The sequence below is a fragment of the Neodiprion lecontei genome, chromosome 3 (genome assembly GCF_021901455.1).
Source record: "Neodiprion lecontei isolate iyNeoLeco1 chromosome 3, iyNeoLeco1.1, whole genome shotgun sequence".
Classification (NCBI taxonomy): domain Eukaryota; kingdom Metazoa; phylum Arthropoda; class Insecta; order Hymenoptera; family Diprionidae; genus Neodiprion; species Neodiprion lecontei.
Window position 1 is genome coordinate 22,547,048 of NC_060262.1, and position 22,782 is coordinate 22,569,829.

Genomic DNA, 22,782 nt, shown 5'->3' on the forward strand with positions numbered 1-22,782 from the left:
AATTCAAAAAATTTAGAATGTTTGTTATTTGTTAATACAATTAATAATCGAAGCAATGAATATTAAAGCGAATATCGTGTTGAACTCGACCCATTTTTTGTCAGTGTATGACTTATGTGATTGTGCAAACTAATATCTTCGTCTGTTTCAGCTAATAAAACCTTTTGTTTGTTTCAGCTACTGAAACCTTTTGTCTGTTTCAGCTTTTTACTTTGTTCTTCTTTCGTCAATTATATTTTTCACTTATCTAAGCTAAGTATATTCTTGTCCGTATCGATATGTCACTAATTATATTTTCATTTGTTCCAGATAACTCAGTTTCATCGGCTCTACTGAAAAATTAACGTTCTATCTTTTAGGCGTTAGTCTGGTTTAGGTCTGGTTCAGGGTCAGTTATCTTGTTTCCACCGATACACTGATTTAGTAATGTAGTTCAGAATCATCATGATCACAAGCTGTAGTAAAATTTATTCAGCTGCAGTTTCTTTTTAATAGCTTTACAGTCTTTTATTGCTATCGTTTCAGTGTCAGTTTTTTTTGTCGAGTCGCCCATTGGGCATGTGCGGTTTGTATTTCACTGTGGAATTATACAGCTCTGTCGTATTTTGGTGGTTGTGCTTATTCTACTCCGATTTGTTTCCATTTCATCAAAGATTTCTGTACCGTCATCCGATAGGTAAATGCCAAGGTCTTACAGCGATTCGTATTTTCAGTGTTGGTTTAGTTTTTGATTGTTTTGCGTATTCACCAGGTTCTCCGTTTTAGTGATTACGTCGTACTTCCTAAGAAAAAAAACCCGTGCGTGAACATCCGAAGTCAATCACCGTTCGCATATAAGATAAAAACAATCACCCTTTATCCATAATTAAAGCATTCACATTTCATCGATAATAAATAGTCAGCAGGTTATATGAACACAAAAATTTTGAAGCAACTGCGAACATACGCGAAAACAAATTGATTGGGAAAAACAATTCACCATAATTAACATGTGAGAAAAGGTCATCCACAATTTTTCGAAGAACGTAAGATCGATCTTGCAACTATTCTTCGTGGAGTAGGCCTACTGGGGATACCACGTAAAAAAAAAAACGCGCCGGGTGCTCTACCGTTTGCGGTGGTGTGGAAACAAGCATAACTAAACTTATTTTCACTGGTCAAATACTAAGATCTTGTCATTTTGTAAATGACAATTTTATTCTTGCGTAAATTTAAGTCATTGTCAATAAAACTCATGCTTCGATAATGTGTAACTCACGTGGAATCGTAATACCTTCGGATTTCTCTAGTTTAGTCAGAGTGAATTTCACGTAAATACATTTTTCTTTTTCACGAATTTCATTTTTCAATTAAAGTCCACAAAGTGCACATACCTTTGGCAATTTAGAGTTTGACAATTGCAGCATCTTTCCCGTTCGACCCTTCGCAGTCGACAGAGTAAAATCGTTGAACCGTAAAATTCGAAAATTTGACTCGCTATTCGTTGAACAATTCGACTTTTCGGAGAAATTAGTTCAATTTCAGTTGCCTATCCGGCACAGCATCCCCAGTATTTCTATCTTGAACTTCTTATATTATAATAATGTGTAAAAAACCACGGAAATCTAACGTCAGTTGAGAAATTATTTCTATATGTCAGCTGCATCTTCTTTCGGAATGAAGATATTAGCGTTGACTGAAGATATACATATATTATTATCTCCAGTTAATGGTGCGAGTGAAGTATTAAATATATATACAGAAATTACATAAGGTACATGTAGGATCAGCTATATATCTTCATTCTTAGATGAACTTCTTCGACTATGTCTCCCACCCTTTGCATCAAGAAAAGGTTTCTAGCTCTGTTAACAGTAAACCAGGTGCATGTTTATTGTGCATCTATTTAGAAAACATTATTTTTGTCGATCCGATGGAGTCAGATTTACTTTGCCGAATTTGGCCCAAATGAATTTGCGTAGTTGAAAAGTATACGGCGTCCATACAGGGTTGTATGAAAATTTCACGTTCCATGAACAAGGAATCCTTGTTTCTCAAGGAAGGACTATGAATACGGGTGTAGAGGTAAAGAGTCCGAACGCAATGCTAGCCAAATGGTCGGTGAAAGTGATTAAGGATCCGATCGTAGGCCTGGCAAGGCTACACCCGTATTCATAGTTCCTCCTTATCTCAAGGATAAAGGACGCCTTGATCAAGGCTTCCTTGAATCTCAGAGTCGTCCTCGTTTCATGGTCACAACTTGGCTTTCCGTTCCAGAAGGAAGACATATTTAGGGATATGTGATTGCTTATGGTGGTGAAACTGCTGATCGAAGCGCCACTCGGCTATATTTAAATCTAACTTGAACTGCTTAGCTCTCATTGTCAAGTTGCGTCGGTGATGAGAGTGTATAACCTCAAAGAAGTTAACCTATAGACTGGCTGTGATCTGCGTCATACGGGTCATAAGTGCATAGACGCCAAGCGCAAGCTCCACGAAACGAAACAGCCAATCGCAGTGCCGAAGGTTTCCTCAAGGAAGCTCGAGACCTGCCTTGAAAGAAGGAGGCCAATAAGGCTCCTTATTGTGTCGAGGAAGGTCTATGAAACGTGAAATGAGGAACAAGGAACTCTTGTTCCTCAAGGAAGGACTATGAATACGGGTGTAAATTATCGTTGATGTTCTATATAAATTGAGCGGCGGCATTTAGGGGTGTTGTTTCGAAAACAAATGTCCGTAACCTAAGTTCATGTATCCATCAGCGGCTGGCTTGCTTCGTTTACAGTAATATAAAACAAACATGCCGAAAGCCTGCATTGTTCCGAAGTGTAAGACTGGTCAGAGAACTCACAAAGTAAAGTGCTCAGTATTCAGAGTACCGCAGAATCGACGACTACGCAAACAGTGGGAAGCTAAGATCCCTGGCATAGTTTTCCTCAAAGCAAACCAGTACGTTTGTGAGAAACACTTTAGCAAAGAATGCATAATCAGGAAATGGATTAAGCACGACTCTCAGGGGAATATCGTAGCAGAGGTAATTTGAAATAATTCCACTGTTGATGAATTTTTTTGCTCTCGTACAGTCCAACGCAGTTGAAGTTGTGAAACCAGTACTACGAGTCGATGCAACTTTTATTATTTTGTATTCGTATTTAGTGAACTGCTTGATATGACTAATTTTCAAATTTTAGTCACCGTATCAGCGACCACGATTAGCAGAATCAGCTCTTCCCACTATATTCAAAGATGAATCAAATGCTAATGCTTTAGTAAAGACCAAGAAAATCTCCTCAGTTGACAGGATGTGTGTTGATAATCACAGTAATAGTGCGCCCAAAATCGAAGGTACATATGCTCAAAAATAGGTATTACTTATAATATATAAGACATTGACCTGTACGACTAATGTCTAAGTACTAAATAATACCAGAATTTCTTTCATTAGAAAATAATCACATCGAAGATTCATCACCTGTACATGAAATAGAACAGAAGCCTCGACTCGTTCGTCAAATATTGCCACAGTTGGACCGAGATGTGCCATGCATTCAATCCGAGTCGATTCATAAGGAAACATCGATGGTTTTAAATCAAATCAAAATACCAGGTACACAACATCCTTGCATATTGGCAATGAGTTAAATTGAATTGAATTTAAAAGTAACATTTGTTCCATATTCCAATAGAATAAATGAGACGTTTGATTATAGTTTGAATATGTCAACGAAAATGTATATGTACGAAACTCAAGATAACATTAGTGAGTCATTTATAAGATGTGTACACAAGCTTTGGTCGTTTGGCCTTGTTCAAACATAACCAATATAAGATGTATTTTCTTAATCATTTATCTTATAAGTTGTAATAGGCAGGAACAAACTGCTTGGGTCCAATTGTCAAGCAGTGGATACAAACAAAGAGGTCACGAAAAGTTCAATCGACAATCAACAAATATGTTGGCATCTTCCGACAAAACCCAAAAGCTGCCAAGATTCTCCTACTTTACCATTCAGAAAAACCGTAATTTCTCAGCAGACACATAATTCGATGAACTTGAGTACCAGTGGGTTTCTGAAAGCAATCACTAGTACATGTAAGTATTATTTTTAGTCAAAATACCGTGAAGCAAATGGATAAAAAACAAAAATATACATTTTACCAGAAAACCACCTGATTGTTTCCATTGCAGCTCTATGGATAAACAACGATCTATTGGTCAAACTACCGCCGATGTGGTGTGTAACTGAATCGTGTAGAGGAACTGAACGTTTCTGGATATTTACAGACATACGACTCATGTTCAATAATGACATACGTAGTCCCGTTATAGAAAAGAGTGTCATTATCCACGCTGATGGTACAATCTCTTATCAGGTACAGGGGAAGGCTGTAGAATTTCACGAATTGCAAGCGCTTAGAAACACCGAAGATATCACATTGCTACCTGCGATCTTGTTTAAATTTCAATGTACGCGTGTATGCAAAGGAACTGGACCAATTGTCGAGAGCCTCTTTCAGGAAGGAACTGCTTATCGCAATAACCGCGGAGACTGGCATAGCATTCACTGCGAGCTACTGACAAAAAAAAACCGTTGCGAATACTGTGTCCGACTGAAAAAAACACTCCTCCAAAAAAAGGCAAGACTTGAAAAGCGTGCTGAAATGAAGAAAATTTACCGCACTTCGAATTCCAATGATCTAAAAAAATTGATGGTCTTGAAGAAGACAATTTATAGGCTAAGACAAGAAAATAATCGTGCACATTATCGAATTTTGCTATTGAAGAATGCATTAAAACGCACCGAGATCAATTCTGAGAAAAATAATGCCGATAGCGGAAGAAGGGTTAAATAACCAAAGATGTTCAGCCATACGAATTGTGCTTTTAATTACGGTGAACATTCGCGTTTCCGGGTATTACGATTGCAGTTTACGGAGAGTTTACGGAGATTATTCCATTGCTATGCACCCCTACACCACGGGGCTATTTGTCATTGGTAAAATAAAAATGCGGCTTCAAAACCAATCATACTAAAGAAACACTAGTTAGTAGAGAACAATCTTTCTCTTTGAAAACATAAGTAATGACACGTAATCTTGTTATCTGGCGACATGTGTCTGAGAAAAGCGATACCCGTCTGCTCCAAGGACTTTGCTTACTCTGGTTTAGTAATAAATTTAGTGATTTTATATTTTTTGACCTCGCTGTTGTGTTGTAAAAAGAATTGTAACGTCCCATTCATTGTTCAATAAAATGTATGAGAGGATAGACTTGGCTTGTACGGTCAAAATACAGTTTTGTACTACCTTAACATTATATGTTAAATTCGAGAGACAACACCGTATTCTTCCGAATATAAGTCGAGGTTTTTCGTTGCCAACATGACTCCCTAAAATCGTCCTTGACGCGGGCTTGACTTATATTCAGGATTTTTTTGGAAATTCACTTTACACACTAAAATTGTTTTTTATGAATATTTCAATCGTCAAATTAGACCAGTTGAATTCACGCTGCGATATTTTAATAATTTACCCAAGTTCCATTGATAAATCTACCTGTTTAAAAAAATACAAGTCGGTTTATATTCAGTACCTAAAAAAAGTCCTGAAATGCAGACTAAAGACTGGGGGATTTATATTCGGAACAATACGGTAATATAAATGAGTTCTTTGAATAGATCAGTATGTAAGGCATGCAATAGCTTAGTATGTTCACGTAACATAGTTGCGTTAAGTTCTTTTAAAAGATCTTGTGACGTTTATGTTAATCTGGTTTTCAATTAGTAGTACCTCAGAGCAAATAGACATGGAGGAACCATCGACGCCGAAAATCTAGCCCCGAGCTGGGAAGAGAGAGGGACGTAGTGAGACTTGCAGCATGATGTATATGGAGCATTTCGTGTTAGATCGACCTGGTCTGACCCATGACCTGTCATTTGAATTACGATTTTTTACATGATTGCTTTGACTTCAAGGCACTCATTTTTTCTCTAAACTTTTTTCCAATTGACCTAAATTAGTTGCGATTTTTGGTAACGACCATATTGATCGACACAATTAAAGAATCAGTAATAATTCTGAAAAGTCGTTTGTGAGATATCCAAATTTTCGAGCTTTGAACACAGAGGTTCGTAACTTATACTTACTTGCCGAGAGATCATAATGCTTGAGGATCTTTCCTGATTTCACGACAAAGACTGGAAATACTTAATTTGTTCTTGCATTTTTATTGCGATGTAGCTTTGATAACTTCATTGTTTTATATTTCAGATGTTTTTACCTAGATTTCATTACTTTTTGTAAGTATGCGGCAATGAAACTGCCGTAATGTAGTAACGGATGAACTAAATGTAAGTGAACCACGATATTTGTACTTGTTGAGATCCGCAGCATTTATACATGATATCATTATTCTGGCTTGTGTTGCCACGATGAGAGTGCGATATAGGAATACTACTAATCCAATTGATGCTCCCATACGTTCATGCTGCTGCCTCAATTTTCTAGCAAGTAATAAACACATTGCGAGGTGAAAATGGTAGAGGAAGCTTTTTTCTTTTTTTTTTTTTCTACCAACACATTTCATTCGACACTTTTAAAGAAAACAATGTATGATATTATTCGTATTGCACGATTTATTGATGAACATTTTTTTACAGCAAAGTCATAAAATTACAATCAATTTGTTTATGACATAAACCTTTCACAGAGGAATTGAACAAAGTATAAATGAGATGCATTATTGTGCCGTTGAAAGTCGAATGAACTTCAAAAATTCAAATATATTTGCACAGTTCGATCGGTTAGCTAAACAGTTCAATTGTAAATTAAAATGTGTAAAACTTGAACCAAATTAATGTGAAAAAAGTCTACTTGTCTATGCAGTAAGCATTTAAGTACGTATTTTCTTTGTCTTAATTTTTTTTCATCTCTTTTTTAGCCCATTTCTTTCTTGCAGTTCGTTAAATTGTCCAGACCTGAAGTCCGAGTCTTCGACTTGTATGTGTACATCATATGTCAGAAAGCTCGCAAGTCGTCACAGGTTGCCAGGTTGTCAAATCATCAATATAACCCAGAATAACTAGAGCCACTGCCAAAAGGTAATTGGCATTGAAAGCTTGTACGAAGAGACATGCACTTGTCGTTTCGTCGTTCTAAAGAGGGAGACTAATCACAAGAGTCTTGGAGTTTTCACTGCTTAAAGAAGTAACAGCATTAGTTGCAGATATTGACGTAGCAAAACAGGAGAATTTAGTTTATGGTGATAAACTCCAACACGAAATACTGGCCGTTTCGTTCCTTTTTGATTTTTTTTTGTTTTTTTTTTTGTAAATCTCTGAGTGCCCTCCATCTTGACAATTTCAGTCCTTTGTCCTCTTAGATAATTTTATCTTTCGGTTGATCTGTTAAAAAATATAAATTTGTTAATGGTAAAATCCTTCCAACGTGACTACAACAGCGTAAAAAACTGTTTTCAAGTGCTGAAATGAATATTTTTGTCTGCTGACTATCATGAAAAAAGTATTCGCAATGCTTGTAGACTTGTAGAATCACGCTATTTGTTTCGTTGACACGGTTCAACCAACAGGATACACGGATAGAAAAATCCGAGAAAAATTACCCTGCTGTCTATAATCGTGATGTAAAAGACACCTAATGCAGTTTTTACGGTGCTGCATCAGAAAAATGCGTCGTCACATTTTAAATGTTGTGCTGCCGAAATACATAGTTTCTAAGCAAGGTGATAATTATTTTCATAAAAACCTATAATTTTTGTAACATGCATCAATAAAAAATGCATTAGGTGTCTTTTACATCACGATTATAGACAGTAGGGTAATTTTTCTCAGATTTTTCTCTCCGTGTAGCTGCGAGAGGTTGATACTTTTCTACTCAAGTGAGACTTTGTACAGAGGTTGATAGTTTAGAAACAAATACGAGTTAGCTAACGAAAGAGAAAATATTACCGAATAGAAAAATCTACCAAAGTATTACCTTGTCCTTTTCCCATACGCCCGATGTTGGATGCAGCTGGAGAACTTGCTCCGATGATTTTTCCATTAACGTCGTATACGTCCGAAACCCTTTGTTTTCATGTATTTCCTTCTTCGCGAGAAAATTTACGAATCTCGACTCTTCCAATTTTTTTTACAGTGTGTTCTGAGGTCTGCCATGTTCTCTTCCGCTGACAATAAGAAATGAGAAACTGTCAAGACCGTTGACTTAAGTACGTACCTGTCACTGGGGCCGGTAAGAAAAAAAGGAGGATAGTTTTCGTATAATCCACACGAGCGACATTGAACTTGACAACACTGGCTCCTAGCTTTGGTTTATCATAATATTCGCCCAGTTCTCCTTGTAACTTTATTGTCAAATTTATTGCCAACAAGCTTCGTAGATTTCATTTCTGTTTGATTCGCAGTTGGAAACAGCTACTATATATACATATGTATAGTACTTGATGTGAAAGATCACTCAAAAACAAGCAACCCGATAGTTTCCAAATCGTACTCTTGGAACCGTTTAAGGGGGAATATCAGTGTGAAAAAAAAAATCGATTTTTTTTTCTTGCTTAAATAGATAGTTTTGACCTTTAAGAATATGCCTACAAATTTTGAAAACAACTTTCGGCTTAGAAGTATTCGAAATTGGCACCAAGCGTCGACGCTTGTTTTTTATCAACATTTAAGTTACATCATTCAATTTTATCCTTTCGAAACTTTAAACGCGTTTTTCTCGAAACCATGTTTTTTGACCTGGTTGACAGCATAACTCTGTCAAATTTTGTCCAATTGACTTCGTTCAAAAAGGATTCTCTTCAGAAAACTTATCGCTATCGTCGCATCGTAGAGTTTTTTTTTAAATTGTTTAATTTTTTTTTTTATTCATAATTTACTGCTAATTTTTTGTGCAAAATTCGGTTTTTTTTTTAAATGGCCGCCATTTTTTTTCAATCAAAATTTTCAAATTTCCCACGATGCTGCGATATCTATACCATCATAATTTCATAATCTTTTTGAACTTTTGAGTTCAGATGCTTGCTATGGCACTCATGTAGTCAACTGTCGGGAAGTTTTTTTTTGAGACGCCATTTTGCGACCGCTCCTCTGCTTTATAAAATGTACTAAAAATAAAAAAAAAATTTCCCTGTATACTTCAATGCTTCAATGATAAATACACAAAATCCCAAATAATTCGATCGAGCCGTTTTCTCAAAAAAAATTCTCAAAAAATACCTAATTTTTCAGCCTGTCACACTGATATTCACCCTTACACGTACACGTACTACTTCATGAAAAATTTGATTTTCAATAATTACAGCGCCATCTGTATCCGATCGAAAAAAAATGTCGAATAAAACTTGTGTATTTTCCCATGGACAATTTGAATCTGCAATAAAAAATAGTGGTATCCATTTAAGATTTCAAAGTTACTACCCCTCACGCCCTCAGGGGTTGGGGTGGAGGGTTAAATTTTACGGGGTTAGTTTTCCCCATCAAAATCAAACAGTTTTAGTCTCGTACGTTTCTTTGTACAATTCGTATTTCTTGAGATATTTTGATGTCTCAAGATATATACTACATATATATAGTAGCTGTTTCCAACTGCGAATCGAATCAATATATATATATATATTCTGATGCATTGAACAAGTGTAATTAGAATGAATGAGATACATACGTTCGGTTAGTAACGCAACTAAATGTTTCTTTGCTACGAAATATTTGTTTTTAGTTCTTTATAGTCTGATGTGAATGATTCATTATTACTCTCCAAGTCATCAACTAGATACTGGTTTATTAGAAAATGATTTCAATACCGTTTTGTTGAAATTCGTTTTTTTATTTCGTATCTTTGTTCTGATTCAATCAACTCCTTGTTCATTTCATAGTTGTACAGTGACTCCAGTGCGTACAAAACTAGTCAAAATCCAAATCATGCAGTTGATCAACTCATATAAAAAAACGAAGCAACAGCTACATACACTGATGGCAGCAAGGAAAACGATCAACCGTACGTAGATGCTGCCTGCTATTTGCCCCAAACAAATGAAATTGCAAAGAAAAGCATAAATCCAAACGCATCAGTGTATACAGCCAAATAACTTTAAACCCTTCGACAGTGGGACTGTTGCAAAAATTTGATGTCGGTGCAACAATAAATTGCTGTCAAGGCCTTGTTAAACGGAAAGAATAGTAAAGTGAAAAAATAGATTCGATGTATACGAGAAACATATAACCATGGATCCTGGCCATGGAGACCCTATATTTATGATCAAGAGAGACCGGGCTTTGATGGTTCCTGCCGAAAACAAGTGTGATTATTGTTTCACTTGGAAATGCGCAATTTCAAAGAGAGAACGGTCGAGAACTTTGATTAAAAATAAATCGACGGTAATTTTTACAGCAAATAATACTATTATTTATGTATAAACAAGAAATTATGACTGAAAACAAATACTAAATGTACAAAATAAACAATTATATGGCTTCGTTACATGATTTGCAAACAGTAATTCGATGGGCTTCGCAACTAGGCCTTTCACACCGCACACAACGAACAGCTGTTAATCTTACATCCGTACAGAATGCGCATCGTGCTGTTTTATGCGTTTTGCGTCTTTGTTGTTGAACTTTCCGTATATTTTGAAACGTCAAAGGTAGAGCAGGTTGCTGTACCAACGATTCAGTGCGAGCTTGAAGTTGTGGTTGTATTAGAGCGTAAGTCAATTCCTTGATGAAGTTTATTCGACTTGTTATCATATTCGCTTGTAAATTGTACAATACGAGGGAATTGACTCCAGCGTGATCCAACATACCAAAAAATATTCTTAGCGGCCACCTTGAAGTATGGCGAACAGTGGTGTAAGCCTGGCACATCTGATCGAATCTATAGGTGGCTTCTTTCGTGCGGGTGTAAAAATCTAGAATTTCTGGTGATCCGGTAACAACGTTCACTAGTCCGGTTTTGTGAAAACTTGATAATAATATAAGGACTTTTTTACTACCCGGGCAATATGAAACTAAGGTATTTCCTTCGGCGAAACCGAAGCGAACAGTACCAGGAGTCGCGTTTTGCGTGAACGATGGTGGTATTTCGCACATACTTTTTCGTAGAGTGCCAACCATGCTCAGGTTGTAGTGAATTTTCATTTCTCGAACAAGATCGACGGACATGAACCAATTATCGCATGTGATATTTCGCCCCGTATGATGAATTGATTCTGATAATTTTCGCACGTAATAGTTCGGCACAGATTCACCTGCGAGAGTTGGAACCCGTCCTGCGTAGGGCTCCGCGCTTATTAAATACGAAGTTTGTACATCGTTCATGCATACGATTTTTATACCACACTTGTTTGGTTTATCAGGAACGTAGACTTTCGAACAAAATTGTCCGTGGAATTTTAGAAACTGCTTGTCAATCGTGCAGCAATTAGATGGAAAATAGTTTCGTGTGCAATTCAAAATAAATAGATCCCAAATTTCGTTTATAGGCGCTAATTCGTGCGCTTTTCGTCGTTCGACTCTGGTTGCCTCATCGTCGAAAGTAAGACATGCTAACAAATAATAAAATCGACGTTTTTTGATTGCAGATGCGAACGAAACGATTCCAAATAGTGGTTTCCACAAATCCTCGGAGGGGGGGTTCTGTCTTACCAATCCGGTGAAGTATAATAATCCCAGCAAGGCTTTTAATTCCACCAAATTTGTCTCTCGATAAAGGTCTTCAATCTTGTACTCGGCTCTTCTTCGGATTTCTTCATTTGTATGCCGAACGATTATATCCAATAAGTCGTTTGAAAAAAGTAAACTCCATGCTTCGAGTGGTGTTCTGATATTCTTCGCATCGCCATTCGGTTTAGCAAAAGAAATTTCTGACACCTGTAGCACTGGTATTTCCGAATTATTCGCGTACCACTTGTAATTATTTTTTCCTTCTATCGCAAACTGACCATGCAATGGTCCTTGCGCGTGCTGTGCCTGCTCTTCGTATGAATCATATTCGACATCCATTGGAATTTCGCCTTTGTGGCCGAGCCCGGTATCTTCGTCTGCATCCTGGATATCATTGACCTCATGAAACGCTTCTTCGTTATTCGGTTCATCTTGCCATGGAATCTCGTAACTCGTTCCGAGTGGTAGCCCTCGAAGAAGACTACGAATTGTTTCATGACTTCTCTGCGTCATTCTACAGAATCTTGTATTTTTTGGAAAAATATTCTTGTTATACATTTTATCCCGGCAAGCAATAAAATCACACAGTCAAGTTATTTATTTACGTACCTCAAAGCGCTATTGGAAGTCTCTTGGATCAAAAAACAGAAAACTTTGGAATCCGGACAATTACTCTCACGCCGGTCACACTGGGACTTTTCGTCAACAAGTTTACACCACTATAGCTTAAGGACTCACTGGCGAACAGTGTTGTTGCTCCGGTAATTGAGCATGTGGCAGCTCTATAAGAGAAATGTACTAGATAGGTAATAGTTTGTACTGAACAGAATTCAACTATTGTGAGGATATCTTTTTTGCCGCCAGGTGGTGCTTTCATTGTTTTCGCACTTGTCAGTGAGGTGGGCCAATCTTTTACCCGCGAATATTTCATGGTTGTGATGGAGTAACAAAATCGTTCTGTTCGGATCTCCCGATTGTATGTCGTTCCAGGTGATGTCGATGGTCGCCAACGCTGGCGACGAATCCATGACTATGCGTCCGAAGAAAAACCCGTCATCAACCAGCTTACTCGTGGAATGAAGAGATCTATAAGATCCGGAGGAGGTGTCATCGTACCAGGAGGCTAGCGCAACGAGCACGAAGATGATCGGGCCAAAATGCTCTGGAAGAACAGCATGCAACGGCATGATGTGCTCTGAAGATGGCTATCCGGGCCAGTGAGCACCGTGGGTGGAAGAAGCTTGGCAGCGAAGTCCGCGATGATCCGTGAGGTGGGCCATATGAAACGTTTCCGGAATTCAAAGGTCACAGGTCCGGAGTACGTACCAAACTTTGCCCTTGAAACGAGGTGTAGAACGTCTGTCTTCGTGATAGAACCTTTCCAACGCAATGGAAGTAGCAGCGGCTAGTCCTCCTTTCGGAGGACAACGAGCCACCAAACGAACCATTATCCTGTCGACGTATCTGCCTGATGGATATGGCTGAAAAGCTATTATAAAGGATCATTTGCAACAGAATGAAAGAATTAATCGCAAGAGTTGGCAACCTTTCCGAAAATCGGTATGATGTTCCGAGGGCCGGATCCACGATCGATAGAATCAACGTGATAGATGACACTGCGCGCAAGGTCATTGTAGGAAAAAGATGGAAACGAGGTGCGAAAAAGTTCTAAGCCATAGCAACGCTGTGCACGACAAACGCATTAGCTTGAATCATGTGAAGTGTTTGGATACCTAGACAAAGTCTATGTAGACTGCTGTTGCCATATGTGACCGCGATCTCACGGGGTGCTCTTCAAGAATAGGAGGTGGTTTTTCAGTCGGTAAGAGTCTCGCGCTGTTGCGGATTGAGCCCCAATTTGTCCTTCCGAAGATTTTCCTGCTGCCCTGGCAAAACACTACACATAATATCCCGTTGAAAACCGCTTATCGTGGGTTCCTACGAAGTTTCTGAGTCAGTCTTTGCCAATCCAGTAAGAAGTGACTCTTTTTTTCACTATCATTGAAGCCGCCGCAGTACTGAAGTAAAAATACTGCAGTCAGCGCATTTCTACATGCAATGCCGACCAAAAATATCCAAAACATTTTTTGTCCCACATACGAGGAAAGAGGCCGTGAAATGTATCCCTGCAATATTTCTTGGCATCGTTGTTGCGTAAAATAAATTTTTTGGGCATATTTGAATTCGGCACTGCATGGAGAATTGGGCCGATCGCGGCACGTCCACATCGCTGTTGTTTAGGCGTTGATAACGGACAAATAGAGTGATATTTTACTCAATCGAAAGAAACTCACTGTAGCATCTTCTCAAGCCTTTATGCATGTAACGTACCTATCGATCGGCGCGGAGTTTCTACGGCGTAACTGTTGTCCCAACCCTGATGCCACCCACCCACCATACCAAGTATCAAGTAGATATACACACCTGTTTACACTCGTATGCGTGATGTCGGCAGATAACCGCGTTGTGACTTGTGCTTGTGGCGACATGAGCAGAGTCGCGATAATTTTCCCTAAATAAAATTCGCTGACTTTTCCGTTAATAAACTCAGAACTCCTTATATCTTTCCACGAAACTTGGGTAACGTTGGTCGTCTATAACGAGCAAAGACTCCAGAAATGTTGCATCTTTGATATATATAAATTTGGATTGAAAAACGCAAGGTTTTGCGTCCTTGTATGTACATTTTTCCCTGTGGTTCATCGTAATTACTCAACTTTTCCCTGTCTATTTCCAACAGACGAAATTTGCGTACGTCAAATTCCTAGTTTTTTTCCAGTAAGCAGAGATCGATGGATTTTCGATCAGCAACATCAAGTTTCGGTGTCTTTCTAACGTGTGAGGTAGAAAAAGATTTGATCAAATCAACATCCATTTCTCGACGGTGGAGCGGAATAACTGCACCAAGAATTGAACACTGCGTGTCAAGGTGGAAATTCACGAGACTAGTTTTCGTAGGCCATTCTTTCCCGATAATTTGACCGTCTATTTTTAAGCGTGGCAATTCACTCGGTTCTTGTATCGATCCTCAGGCAGTTGGTTATATTATTTCTGGACAGCTAATCGGGGTTCAATATTAATATATGGCCACTCAAGGGGATGCCGGACCATCGTCAAATACGGCAAATCGTATCTTACTATTCTTTCTCTACCGAAGTAACGAACTCCCTTCAAATTTTACGAAACGATAGAACTTATTATTGTCCTTGCGGTTTGACTGAAAAAAGTTTACTCAATTTTAAGTTTTGGTATCGTACTGCAACCGAATCAGAGATTCTTCGTATTTAATCACGAATTTTCCAAACATTTCTTAGTCAATCCACAAGCACAATAATAAGCCCTGTAGTTTCCAAAGTTTGAAGAAATTGTTTCACTCAGAAGAAGTAAGAACTGCAGAACACAATTTATCGTATTTGAAAGAAGTTTATAACCTTAATCATTATAAATTCGATAAACTAACCTCTCAGCAAAATTATCTTCGCTCGAGTACCCGAATTCAGTATACATTCAACAAAGAAACTTTAATCTGGCAATATGCACCCAAAAGAGTCGTTACTTCAAATTTGTTGTCGCAATAATAAAGTGATTATTGCAAATTATTGCCATAAAAATTTAAGTTGAATAATTTCAATGGAATAGTAAATTCGTCCGTGCAAATTTTGAGCTGTTGATGAAGCTTATTCGAATGTAATAAAAATCTTAATGTATCCACTAAACAAGCTCCTATGGAGACTTCGACGACTATGAAGCAACAGTTTGAAATCTGATGCATTCGTGGAATCAGCTTTTGAAGTACTAAAAAATATTACTAGGTATACAGTAGTAACCTCTGTACTCCAAATAATTCTGCATAAATATTTAATAATAATTGATAGTAATATCGCCTTCGTCGAGTGGATTGTATTTTGATAGACCGAAATCATCCTTGTTACACTTTTATAAAAGTAATCGTCAATGTTCTTTCTTCTTACGTTGGAATTTTTAAGGAGAGCAAGCAGTGAAAAAATCATCATTCAGTGAAGAAAATGAGAATAAAATCATCCACTTTGATCCTAGTACCTGCAGTACTTCACTTCGTAGTCGAGATGACCCTTGATTAGTCATAATAAATAAACTAATGCGAGATTCTCTTGCTCCCAGTCGCACGTGGCTCGTTTCACTACAGTAGCAACAGTAAACTATGCTAACGTTCGTCTAATTTGCATCTTCGAGTAGCGTTAGGTAAATCACCATTCTGATGCAACGTAACACGTCCTTCGCGTTGATAAAACTTCGGTAAAAATTATCGAGCGATGTGCGATGTGCGTAGAACGATAAAAACGGCAACGCTTATCCGTCACAACTGCTCGCAGTATCTAATCAGTCGAATTTTGGGCTGTAACATCTTTCGCGTTTACATTTTCTCCCAAGTTATTACTGGGGACGTGCGCTTTTTATAACACGCATCTTTACTTTTTTGCGCCGTAATCGTGATTATTATGTTGGTGCCCGGAAAAAATTTGTCTAGATTCCAAAAATTGGCAAATTGAAAGAAACTGTTTTATTCCAATCTTGAACCAAATTAAAAAGAAAAAGAGGTTGTCAAATCATCAATATAACCCAGAATAACTAGAGCCACTGCCAAAAGGTAATTGGCATTGAAAGCTTGTAGGACGAAGAGACATGCACTTGTCGTTTCGTCGTTCTAAAGAGGGAGACTAATCACAAGAGTCTTGGAGTTTTCACTGCTTAAAGAAATAACAGCATTAGTTGCAGATATTGATGTAGCAAGACAGGAGAATTTAGTTTATGGTGATAAACTCAAACACGAAATACTGGCCGTTTCGTTCCTTTTTGATTTTTTTTGGTTTTTTTTTTTTGTAAGTCTCTGAGTGCCCTCCATCTTGACAATTTCATTCCTTTGTCCTCTTAGACAATTTTATCTTTCGGTTGATCTGTTAAAAAATATAAATTTTTTAATGGTAAAATCCTTCCAACGTGACTACAACAGCGTAAAAAACTGTTTTCAAGTGCTGAAATGAATATTTTTGTCTGCTGACTATCATGAAAAAAATATTCGCAATGCTTGTAGACTTGTAGAATCACGCTATTTGTTTCGTTGACACGGTTCAACCAACAGGATACACGGATAGAAAAATCTGAGAAAAATTACCCTGCTGTCTATAATGGTGATGTAAAAGACACCTAATGCAGTTTTTACGGTGCTGCATCAGAAAAATGCGTCGTCACATTTTAAATGTTGTGCTGCCGAAATACATAGTTTCTAAGCAAGGTGGTAATTATTTTCATAAAAACCTATAATTTTTGTAACATGCATCAATAAAAAATGCATTAGGTGTCTTTTACATCACGATTATAGACAGTAGGGTGATTTTTCTCAGATTTTTCTCTCCGTGTAGCTGCGAGAGGTTGATACTTTTCTACTCAAGTGAGACTTTGTACAGAGGTTGATAGTTTAGAAACAAATACGAGTTAGCTAACGAAAGAGAAAATATTACCGAATAGAAAAATCTACCAAAGTATTACCTTGTCCTTTTCCCATACGCCCGATGTTGGATGCAGCTGGAGAACTTGCTCCGATGATTTTTCCATTAACGTCGTATACGTCCGAACCCCTTTGTTTTCCTGTATTTCCTTCTTCGCAAGAGAATTTACGAATCTCGACTCTTCCAATTTTTTTTACAGTGTGTTCTGAGGTCTGCCATATTCTCTTCCGCTGACAATAAGAAATGAGAAACTGTCAAGACCGTTGACTTAAGTACGTACCTGTCACTGGGGCCGGTAAGAAAAAAAGGAGGATAATTTTCGTATAATCCACACGAGCGACATTGAACTTGACAACACTGGCTCCTAGCTTTGGTTTATCATAATATTCGCCCAGTTCTCCTTGTAACTTCATTGTCAAATTTTTTGCCAACAAGCTTCCTAGATTAGATTGCTGCTTGATTCGCAGTTGGAAACAGCTACTATATATACATATTTATTCTGATGCATTGTACAAGTGTTATTAGAATGAATTAGATACATACGTTCGGTTAGTAATACAACTAAATGTTTCTTTGCTACGAAGTATTTGTTTTTAGTTCTTTATAGTCTGATGTGAATGATTCATTCTTACTCCCCACGTCATCAACTAGATACTGGTTTATTAGAAAATGATTTCAATACCGTTTTGTTAAAACTTGAGTTTTTTTTTCGTATCTTTGTTCTGATTCAATCAACTCCTTGTTTCATACATTAATTCATTTGTATAGTTGTACAGTGACTCCAGTTCGTATTTTAAGTAATTTCGCTTATAGACAAAATATAGATTTTGACTTTATTAAATTCCCCATGTATTATTTTAACATTTTCATGGCAAGATGTTTATTGTGACCGAGTTTTAATCTAATTTTTTAGTATCACCTAGTCACTTATTATGGTCGGATATGTAACGGAGGTCGTCTCACGAAGTTACAAGCCGGTGGTGTGTACAGTTTCGATATAAAAACTACTATTTTCAATTGGCTTGTGTAGTACGGTCGGATGTATTTTGTCGCAGTGCAGCATTTGTACCTTGACAGTCCAAACGAATAGAAGCTTGAGTGTTCTGATCGCAAAAGAGTTCGCAAGTTCGCGAAAGAATCCACCAGTTTTGAGTGGCGCGCTCACCAGATTTCATTTACCCCTTTGTTCGAAGCGTCCAGCACGCTCGCATTCTGATACTGACTGTCGTTCATTCGCTTTTTCATACGCTATAGTTCACAATCTTGATTTTCATTTCTTCATTAGAAAGAATACAACATCAAGCTATTAGACCAGCCCTCGCCTACAGAAGATCAACACCCACATTCTTTTGGCTGAATGAAAGCTTACTCTACTGGATGATCCAGCAAAACTTCTAGCAAAACGATACATAACCAACGATCTGTCCAATAAGAAATCAATTCTCTGCTCTTACTTTACATACGATATCAGGCCAACAAAACGAAAAAGAAAAAGACTACTTGCCGAATGTGTTCAGTATGTTAAGGACTTGACTGAATGTACTATGCACATCGATAATAATCCAACATTCTACGAACAGGAATATGATATCATCACTACCTCTGTACCAATAGATACTGATGTAGGTAGACAAATCAAAACTAGTCAAAATCCAAATCATGCAGTTGATCAACTCATATAAAAAAACGAAGCAACAGCTACATACACTGATGGCAGCAAGGAAAACGATCAACCGTACGTAGATGCTGCCTGCTATGTGCCCCAAACAAATGAAATTGCAAAGAAAAGCATAAATCCAAACGCATCAGTGTATACAGCCGAATAACTTTAAACCCTTCGACAGTGGGACTGTTGCAAAAATTTGATGTCGGTGCAACAATAAATTGCTGTCAAGGCCTTGTTCAACGAAGAGAATAGTAAAGTAAAGAAATAGATTCGATGTACACGAGAAACATATAACCATGGATCCTGGCCATGGAGACCTTATATTTATGATCAAAAGAGACCGGGCTCTGATGGTTCCTGCCCAAGCAAGTGTGATTATTGGTTCACTTGGAAATGCGCAATTTCAAAGAGAGAACGGTCGAGAACTTTGATTAAAAATAAATCGACGGTAATTTTTACAGCAAATAATACTATTATTTATGTATAAACAAGAAATTATGACTGAAAACAAATACTAATTGTACAAAACAAACAATTATATGGCTCCGTTACATGATTCGCAAACAGTAAGTCGATGGGCTTCGCAACTAGGCTTTTTACACCGCACACAACAATAAGTTGTTCTTCTTACATCCGTACCGATTGCGCCTAGTGTTCTTTTTTTCATTCTGTGTAGTTCTGTGTTAACTTTCGGTATTTCTTGAATTATCAGACGTGGAGCAGGGAGCTGTATCGACTATTTAAGGCGAGCTCGAATATGTGGTTGTATTAGTGCGTCAGTCAATGCCTTGTTGAAGTTTGTTTGACTTGTTTCTATATCCGACGATTGTAAATTGTACAATACGAGGGAATTGACTCCAGCGTAATCCAACATACCAAAAAATATTCTTAGCGGCCACCTTGAAGTATGTCGAGCACAATTGCAAGTCTGGCACATCTGATCGAATCTATCGCTGACTTTTTTCGTGCGGTTGTAAAAGTCTAAAATTTCTGGTGATCCGGTATCATTTTTCACTCGTCCGGTTTTGTGCAAACTTGATAATAATATAAGGACTTTTTTACTTTCCGGACAATACGAAACTAAGGTATTTCCTTCGTTGTAACCGAAGCGAACAGTACCAGGAGTCGCGTTCCGCGTGAACGATGATGGTATATCCCACGTATTTTTTCGCAGAGTGCCAACCATGCTCAGGTTGTATTGAGTTTTCATTTTTCGAACAAGATCGACAGACATAAACCAATTATCGCATGTGATATTTCGCCCCGTGTGATGAATTGATTCTGACAATTTTCGCACGTAATAGCTCGTCACAGATTCACCTGGGAGAGTTCGAATCCGTCCTGCGTAGGGCTCTGCGTTTATTAAATACGAAGTTTGTACATCGTTCATGCATACGATTTTTATACCAGACTTTTTTGGTTTATTAGGAATGAAGACTTTCGAACAAAATCGTCCTTCGAACTTTAAAAAGTGCTGGTCGATCGTGCAATAACTAGATGGAAAATAGTTTCGCATGCAATTCCAAATAAATAGATCCCAAATTTCTTTTATAGGTGCTAATTGTTGCGCTCTTTGTCGTTCAATTCTGGTTGCCTTATCGTCGAAAGTAAGACATGCTAACAAAAAATAAAATCGGTGTCTGTCCATTGCAGCTTCGTACATATTATATCGAGATAGTGGCGTCCACAAATCCTCGGTAGAGCTGGCGTTCTGTTTTTCTAATCCGGTGAAGTATAATAATCCCAGCAAGGCTTTCAATTCCACCAAATTTGTCTCTCGATGAAGGTCTTCATTCTGGTACTCGGCTCTTCTTCGGATTTCTTCATTTGTATGCCGAACGATTATTTCCAATAAGTTGTTTGGAAAAAGTAAACTCCATGCTTCGAGTGGGGTTTTGATATTCATCGCATCGCCATTCGGTTTAGCAAAATAAATTTGTGACACGTGTTGCACTGGTATTTCCGAATTATTCGTGTACCACCTGTAATTATTTCTTCCTCTTATCACCAACTGACTATGCGATGGTCCTTGTGCGGTATCTTCGTCTGCATCCTGGATATCATCGACCTCATGAAACGCTTCTTCGTTATTCGGTTCATCTTGCGATAAAATCTCGTAACTCGTTCCGAGTGGTAGCCCTCGAAGAAGACTCTGAATTTCTTCAAGATTTCTCTGCGTCATTCTACAGAATCTTGTATTTTTTGGAAAAATATTCTTGTTACATATTTTATTTCGGCAAGCAATAAAATCACACAGTCAAGTTATTTATTTACGTACCTCAAAGCGCTATTGGATCGAAAAACAGAAAACTTTGGAATCCGGACAATTACTCTCACGCCGGTCACACTGGGACTTTTCGTCAACAAGTTTACACCACTATAGCTTAAGGACTAACTGGCGAACAGTGTTGCTGCTCCGGTAATTCAGCATGTGGCAGCTCTATAAGAGAAATATACTAGATAGGTAATAGTTTGTACTGAACAGAATTCAACTATTGTGAGGATATCTTTTTTGCCGCCAGGTGGTGCTTTGATTGTTTTCGCACTTGTCAGTGAGGTGGGCCAATCTTTTACCCGCGAATATTTCATGGCTGTGATGGAGTAACAAAATTGTTCTGTTCGGATCTCCCGATTGTATGTCGTTCCAGGTGATGTCGATGGTCGCCAACGCTGGCGACGAATCCATGACTATGCGTCCGAAGAAAAAGCCGTCATCAACCAGCTTACTCGTGGAATGAAGAGATCTATAGGATCCGGAGGAGGTGTCATCGTACCAGGAGGCTAGCGCAACAAGCACGAAGATGATCGGGCCAAAATGCTCTGGAACAACAGCATGCAACGGCATGATGTGCTCTGAAGATGGCTATCCGGGCCAGTGAGCACCGTGGGTGGAAGAAGCTTGGCAGCGAAGTCCGCGATGACCCGTGAGGTGGGCCATATGAAACATTTCCGGAATTCAAAGGTCACAGGTCCGGAGTACGTACCAAACTTTGCCCTTGAAACGAGGTGTAGAACGTCTGTCTTCGTGATAGAACCTTTCCAACGCAATGGAAGTAGCAGCGGCTAGTCCTCCTTTCGGAGGACAACGAGCCACCAAACGAACCATTATCCTGTCGACGTATCTGCCTGATGGATATGGCTGAAGAGCCATTATAAAGGATCATTTGCAACAGAATGAAAGAATTAATCGCAAGAGTTGGCAACCTTTCCGAAAATCGGTATGATGTTCCGAGGGCCGGATCCACGATCGATAGAATCAACGTGATAGTTGACACTGCGCGTAAGGTCATTGTAGGAAAAAGATGGAAACGAGGTACGAAAAAGTTCTTAGCCATAGCAACGCTGTGCACGACAAGCGCATTAGCTTGAATCATGTGAAGTGTTTGGAGACCTAGACAAAGTCTATGTAGACTGCTGTTGCCATATGTGACCGCGATCTCACGGGGTGCTCTTCAAGAATAGGAGGTGGTTTTTCAGTTAGTAAGAGTCTCGCGCTGTTGCGGATTGAGCCCCAATTTGTCCTTCCGAAGATTTTCCTGCTGCCCTGGCAAAACACAACACATAATATCCCGTTGAAAACCGCTTATCGTGGGTTCCTACGAAGTTTCTGAGTCAGTCTTTGCCAATCCAGTAAGAAGTGACTCTTTTTTTCACTATCATTGAAGCCGCCGCAGTACTGAAGTAAAAATACTGCAGTCAGCGCATTTCTACATGCAATGCCGACCAAAAATATCCAAAACATTTTTTGTCCCACATACGAGGAAAGAGGCCGTGAAATGTATCCCTGCAATATTTCTTGGCATCGTTGTTGCGTAAAATAAATTTTTTGGGCATATTTGAATTCGGCACTGCATGCAGAATTGGGCCGATCGCGGCACGTCCACATCGCTGTTGTTTAGGCGTTGATAACGGACAAATAGAGTGATATTTTACTCAATCGAAAGAAACTCACTGTAGCATCTTCTCAAGCCTT

At 38.4% G+C, this 22,782-nt stretch overlaps 3 protein-coding genes across 9 annotated transcripts; 1 reads left to right on the plus strand and 2 right to left on the minus strand.

The window, feature by feature from the left end:
* The first annotated feature begins 2,396 nt into the window (after nt 1-2,396).
* On the plus strand, nt 2,397-5,250 carry LOC107218079. Of its 2 annotated transcripts, none has more exons than XM_046734369.1 (5): nt 2,397-3,013; nt 3,171-3,324; nt 3,425-3,586; nt 3,839-4,072; nt 4,169-5,250. In XM_046734369.1, the coding sequence occupies exons 1-5, from the start codon at nt 2,780-2,782 to the stop codon at nt 4,831-4,833; spliced, it is 1,449 nt and encodes a 482-aa protein (XP_046590325.1). In that variant the 5' UTR covers nt 2,397-2,779; the 3' UTR covers nt 4,834-5,250. The 2 variants fall into 2 exon arrangements, with proteins under 2 accessions (XP_046590325.1, XP_015511314.2); XM_015655828.2 differs by having other exon boundaries at nt 3,848-4,072.
* Nucleotides 5,251-7,346: 2,096 nt separating this feature from the next.
* Nucleotides 7,347-12,422, minus strand: LOC107220524. 5 transcript variants are annotated; one of them, XM_046733344.1, is made up of 5 exons: nt 12,267-12,421; nt 10,799-12,180; nt 9,299-9,369; nt 7,975-8,164; nt 7,347-7,382 (listed from the first exon to the last, which is right to left on the minus strand). In XM_046733344.1, the coding sequence occupies exons 2-4, from the start codon at nt 12,168-12,170 to the stop codon at nt 8,072-8,074; spliced, it is 1,536 nt and encodes a 511-aa protein (XP_046589300.1). In that variant the 5' UTR covers nt 12,171-12,180; nt 12,267-12,421; the 3' UTR covers nt 7,347-7,382; nt 7,975-8,071. The 5 variants fall into 5 exon arrangements, 4 of the variants coding, with proteins under 4 accessions (XP_046589300.1, XP_046589302.1, XP_046589301.1 ...); XM_046733346.1 differs by having other exon boundaries at nt 11,640-12,180; nt 12,267-12,416; XR_006903156.1 differs by lacking the exon at nt 9,299-9,369 and having other exon boundaries at nt 11,640-12,180; nt 12,267-12,414.
* A 3,814-nt stretch (nt 12,423-16,236) lies between these two features.
* On the minus strand, nt 16,237-21,217 carry LOC107218646. 2 transcript variants are annotated; one of them, XM_046733349.1, is made up of 4 exons: nt 21,088-21,216; nt 20,531-21,001; nt 17,184-17,374; nt 16,237-16,591 (listed from the first exon to the last, which is right to left on the minus strand). In XM_046733349.1, exons 2-4 carry the CDS (start codon nt 20,989-20,991, stop codon nt 16,566-16,568), a joined length of 678 nt encoding a protein of 225 aa, XP_046589305.1. In that variant the 5' UTR covers nt 20,992-21,001; nt 21,088-21,216; the 3' UTR covers nt 16,237-16,565. The 2 variants fall into 2 exon arrangements, with proteins under 2 accessions (XP_046589305.1, XP_015512064.2); XM_015656578.2 differs by lacking the exons at nt 16,237-16,591; nt 17,184-17,374 and having other exon boundaries at nt 17,733-21,001; nt 21,088-21,217.
* Between the last annotated feature and the right edge of the window lie 1,565 nt (nt 21,218-22,782).

Excerpts from the sequence above, each read along its gene's own strand:
- LOC107218079 (XM_046734369.1), top strand. The coding sequence starts at position 2,780 with ATGCCGAAAGCCTGCATTGTTCCGAAGTGTAAGACTGGTCAGAGAACT. Across the intron at positions 3,014-3,170 it reads AGGGGAATATCGTAGCAGAG|TCACCGTATCAGCGACCACG; the intron begins GTAATTTGAAAT and ends TTCAAATTTTAG. Across the intron at positions 3,587-3,838 it reads AAATCAAATCAAAATACCAG|TTGTAATAGGCAGGAACAAA; the intron begins GTACACAACATC and ends TTATCTTATAAG.
- LOC107220524 (XM_015659164.2), bottom strand. The coding sequence starts at position 12,170 with ATGACGCAGAGAAGTCATGAAACAATTCGTAGTCTTCTTCGAGGGCTA.
- LOC107218646 (XM_015656578.2), bottom strand. The coding sequence starts at position 20,991 with ATGACGCAGAGAAATCTTGAAGAAATTCAGAGTCTTCTTCGAGGGCTA.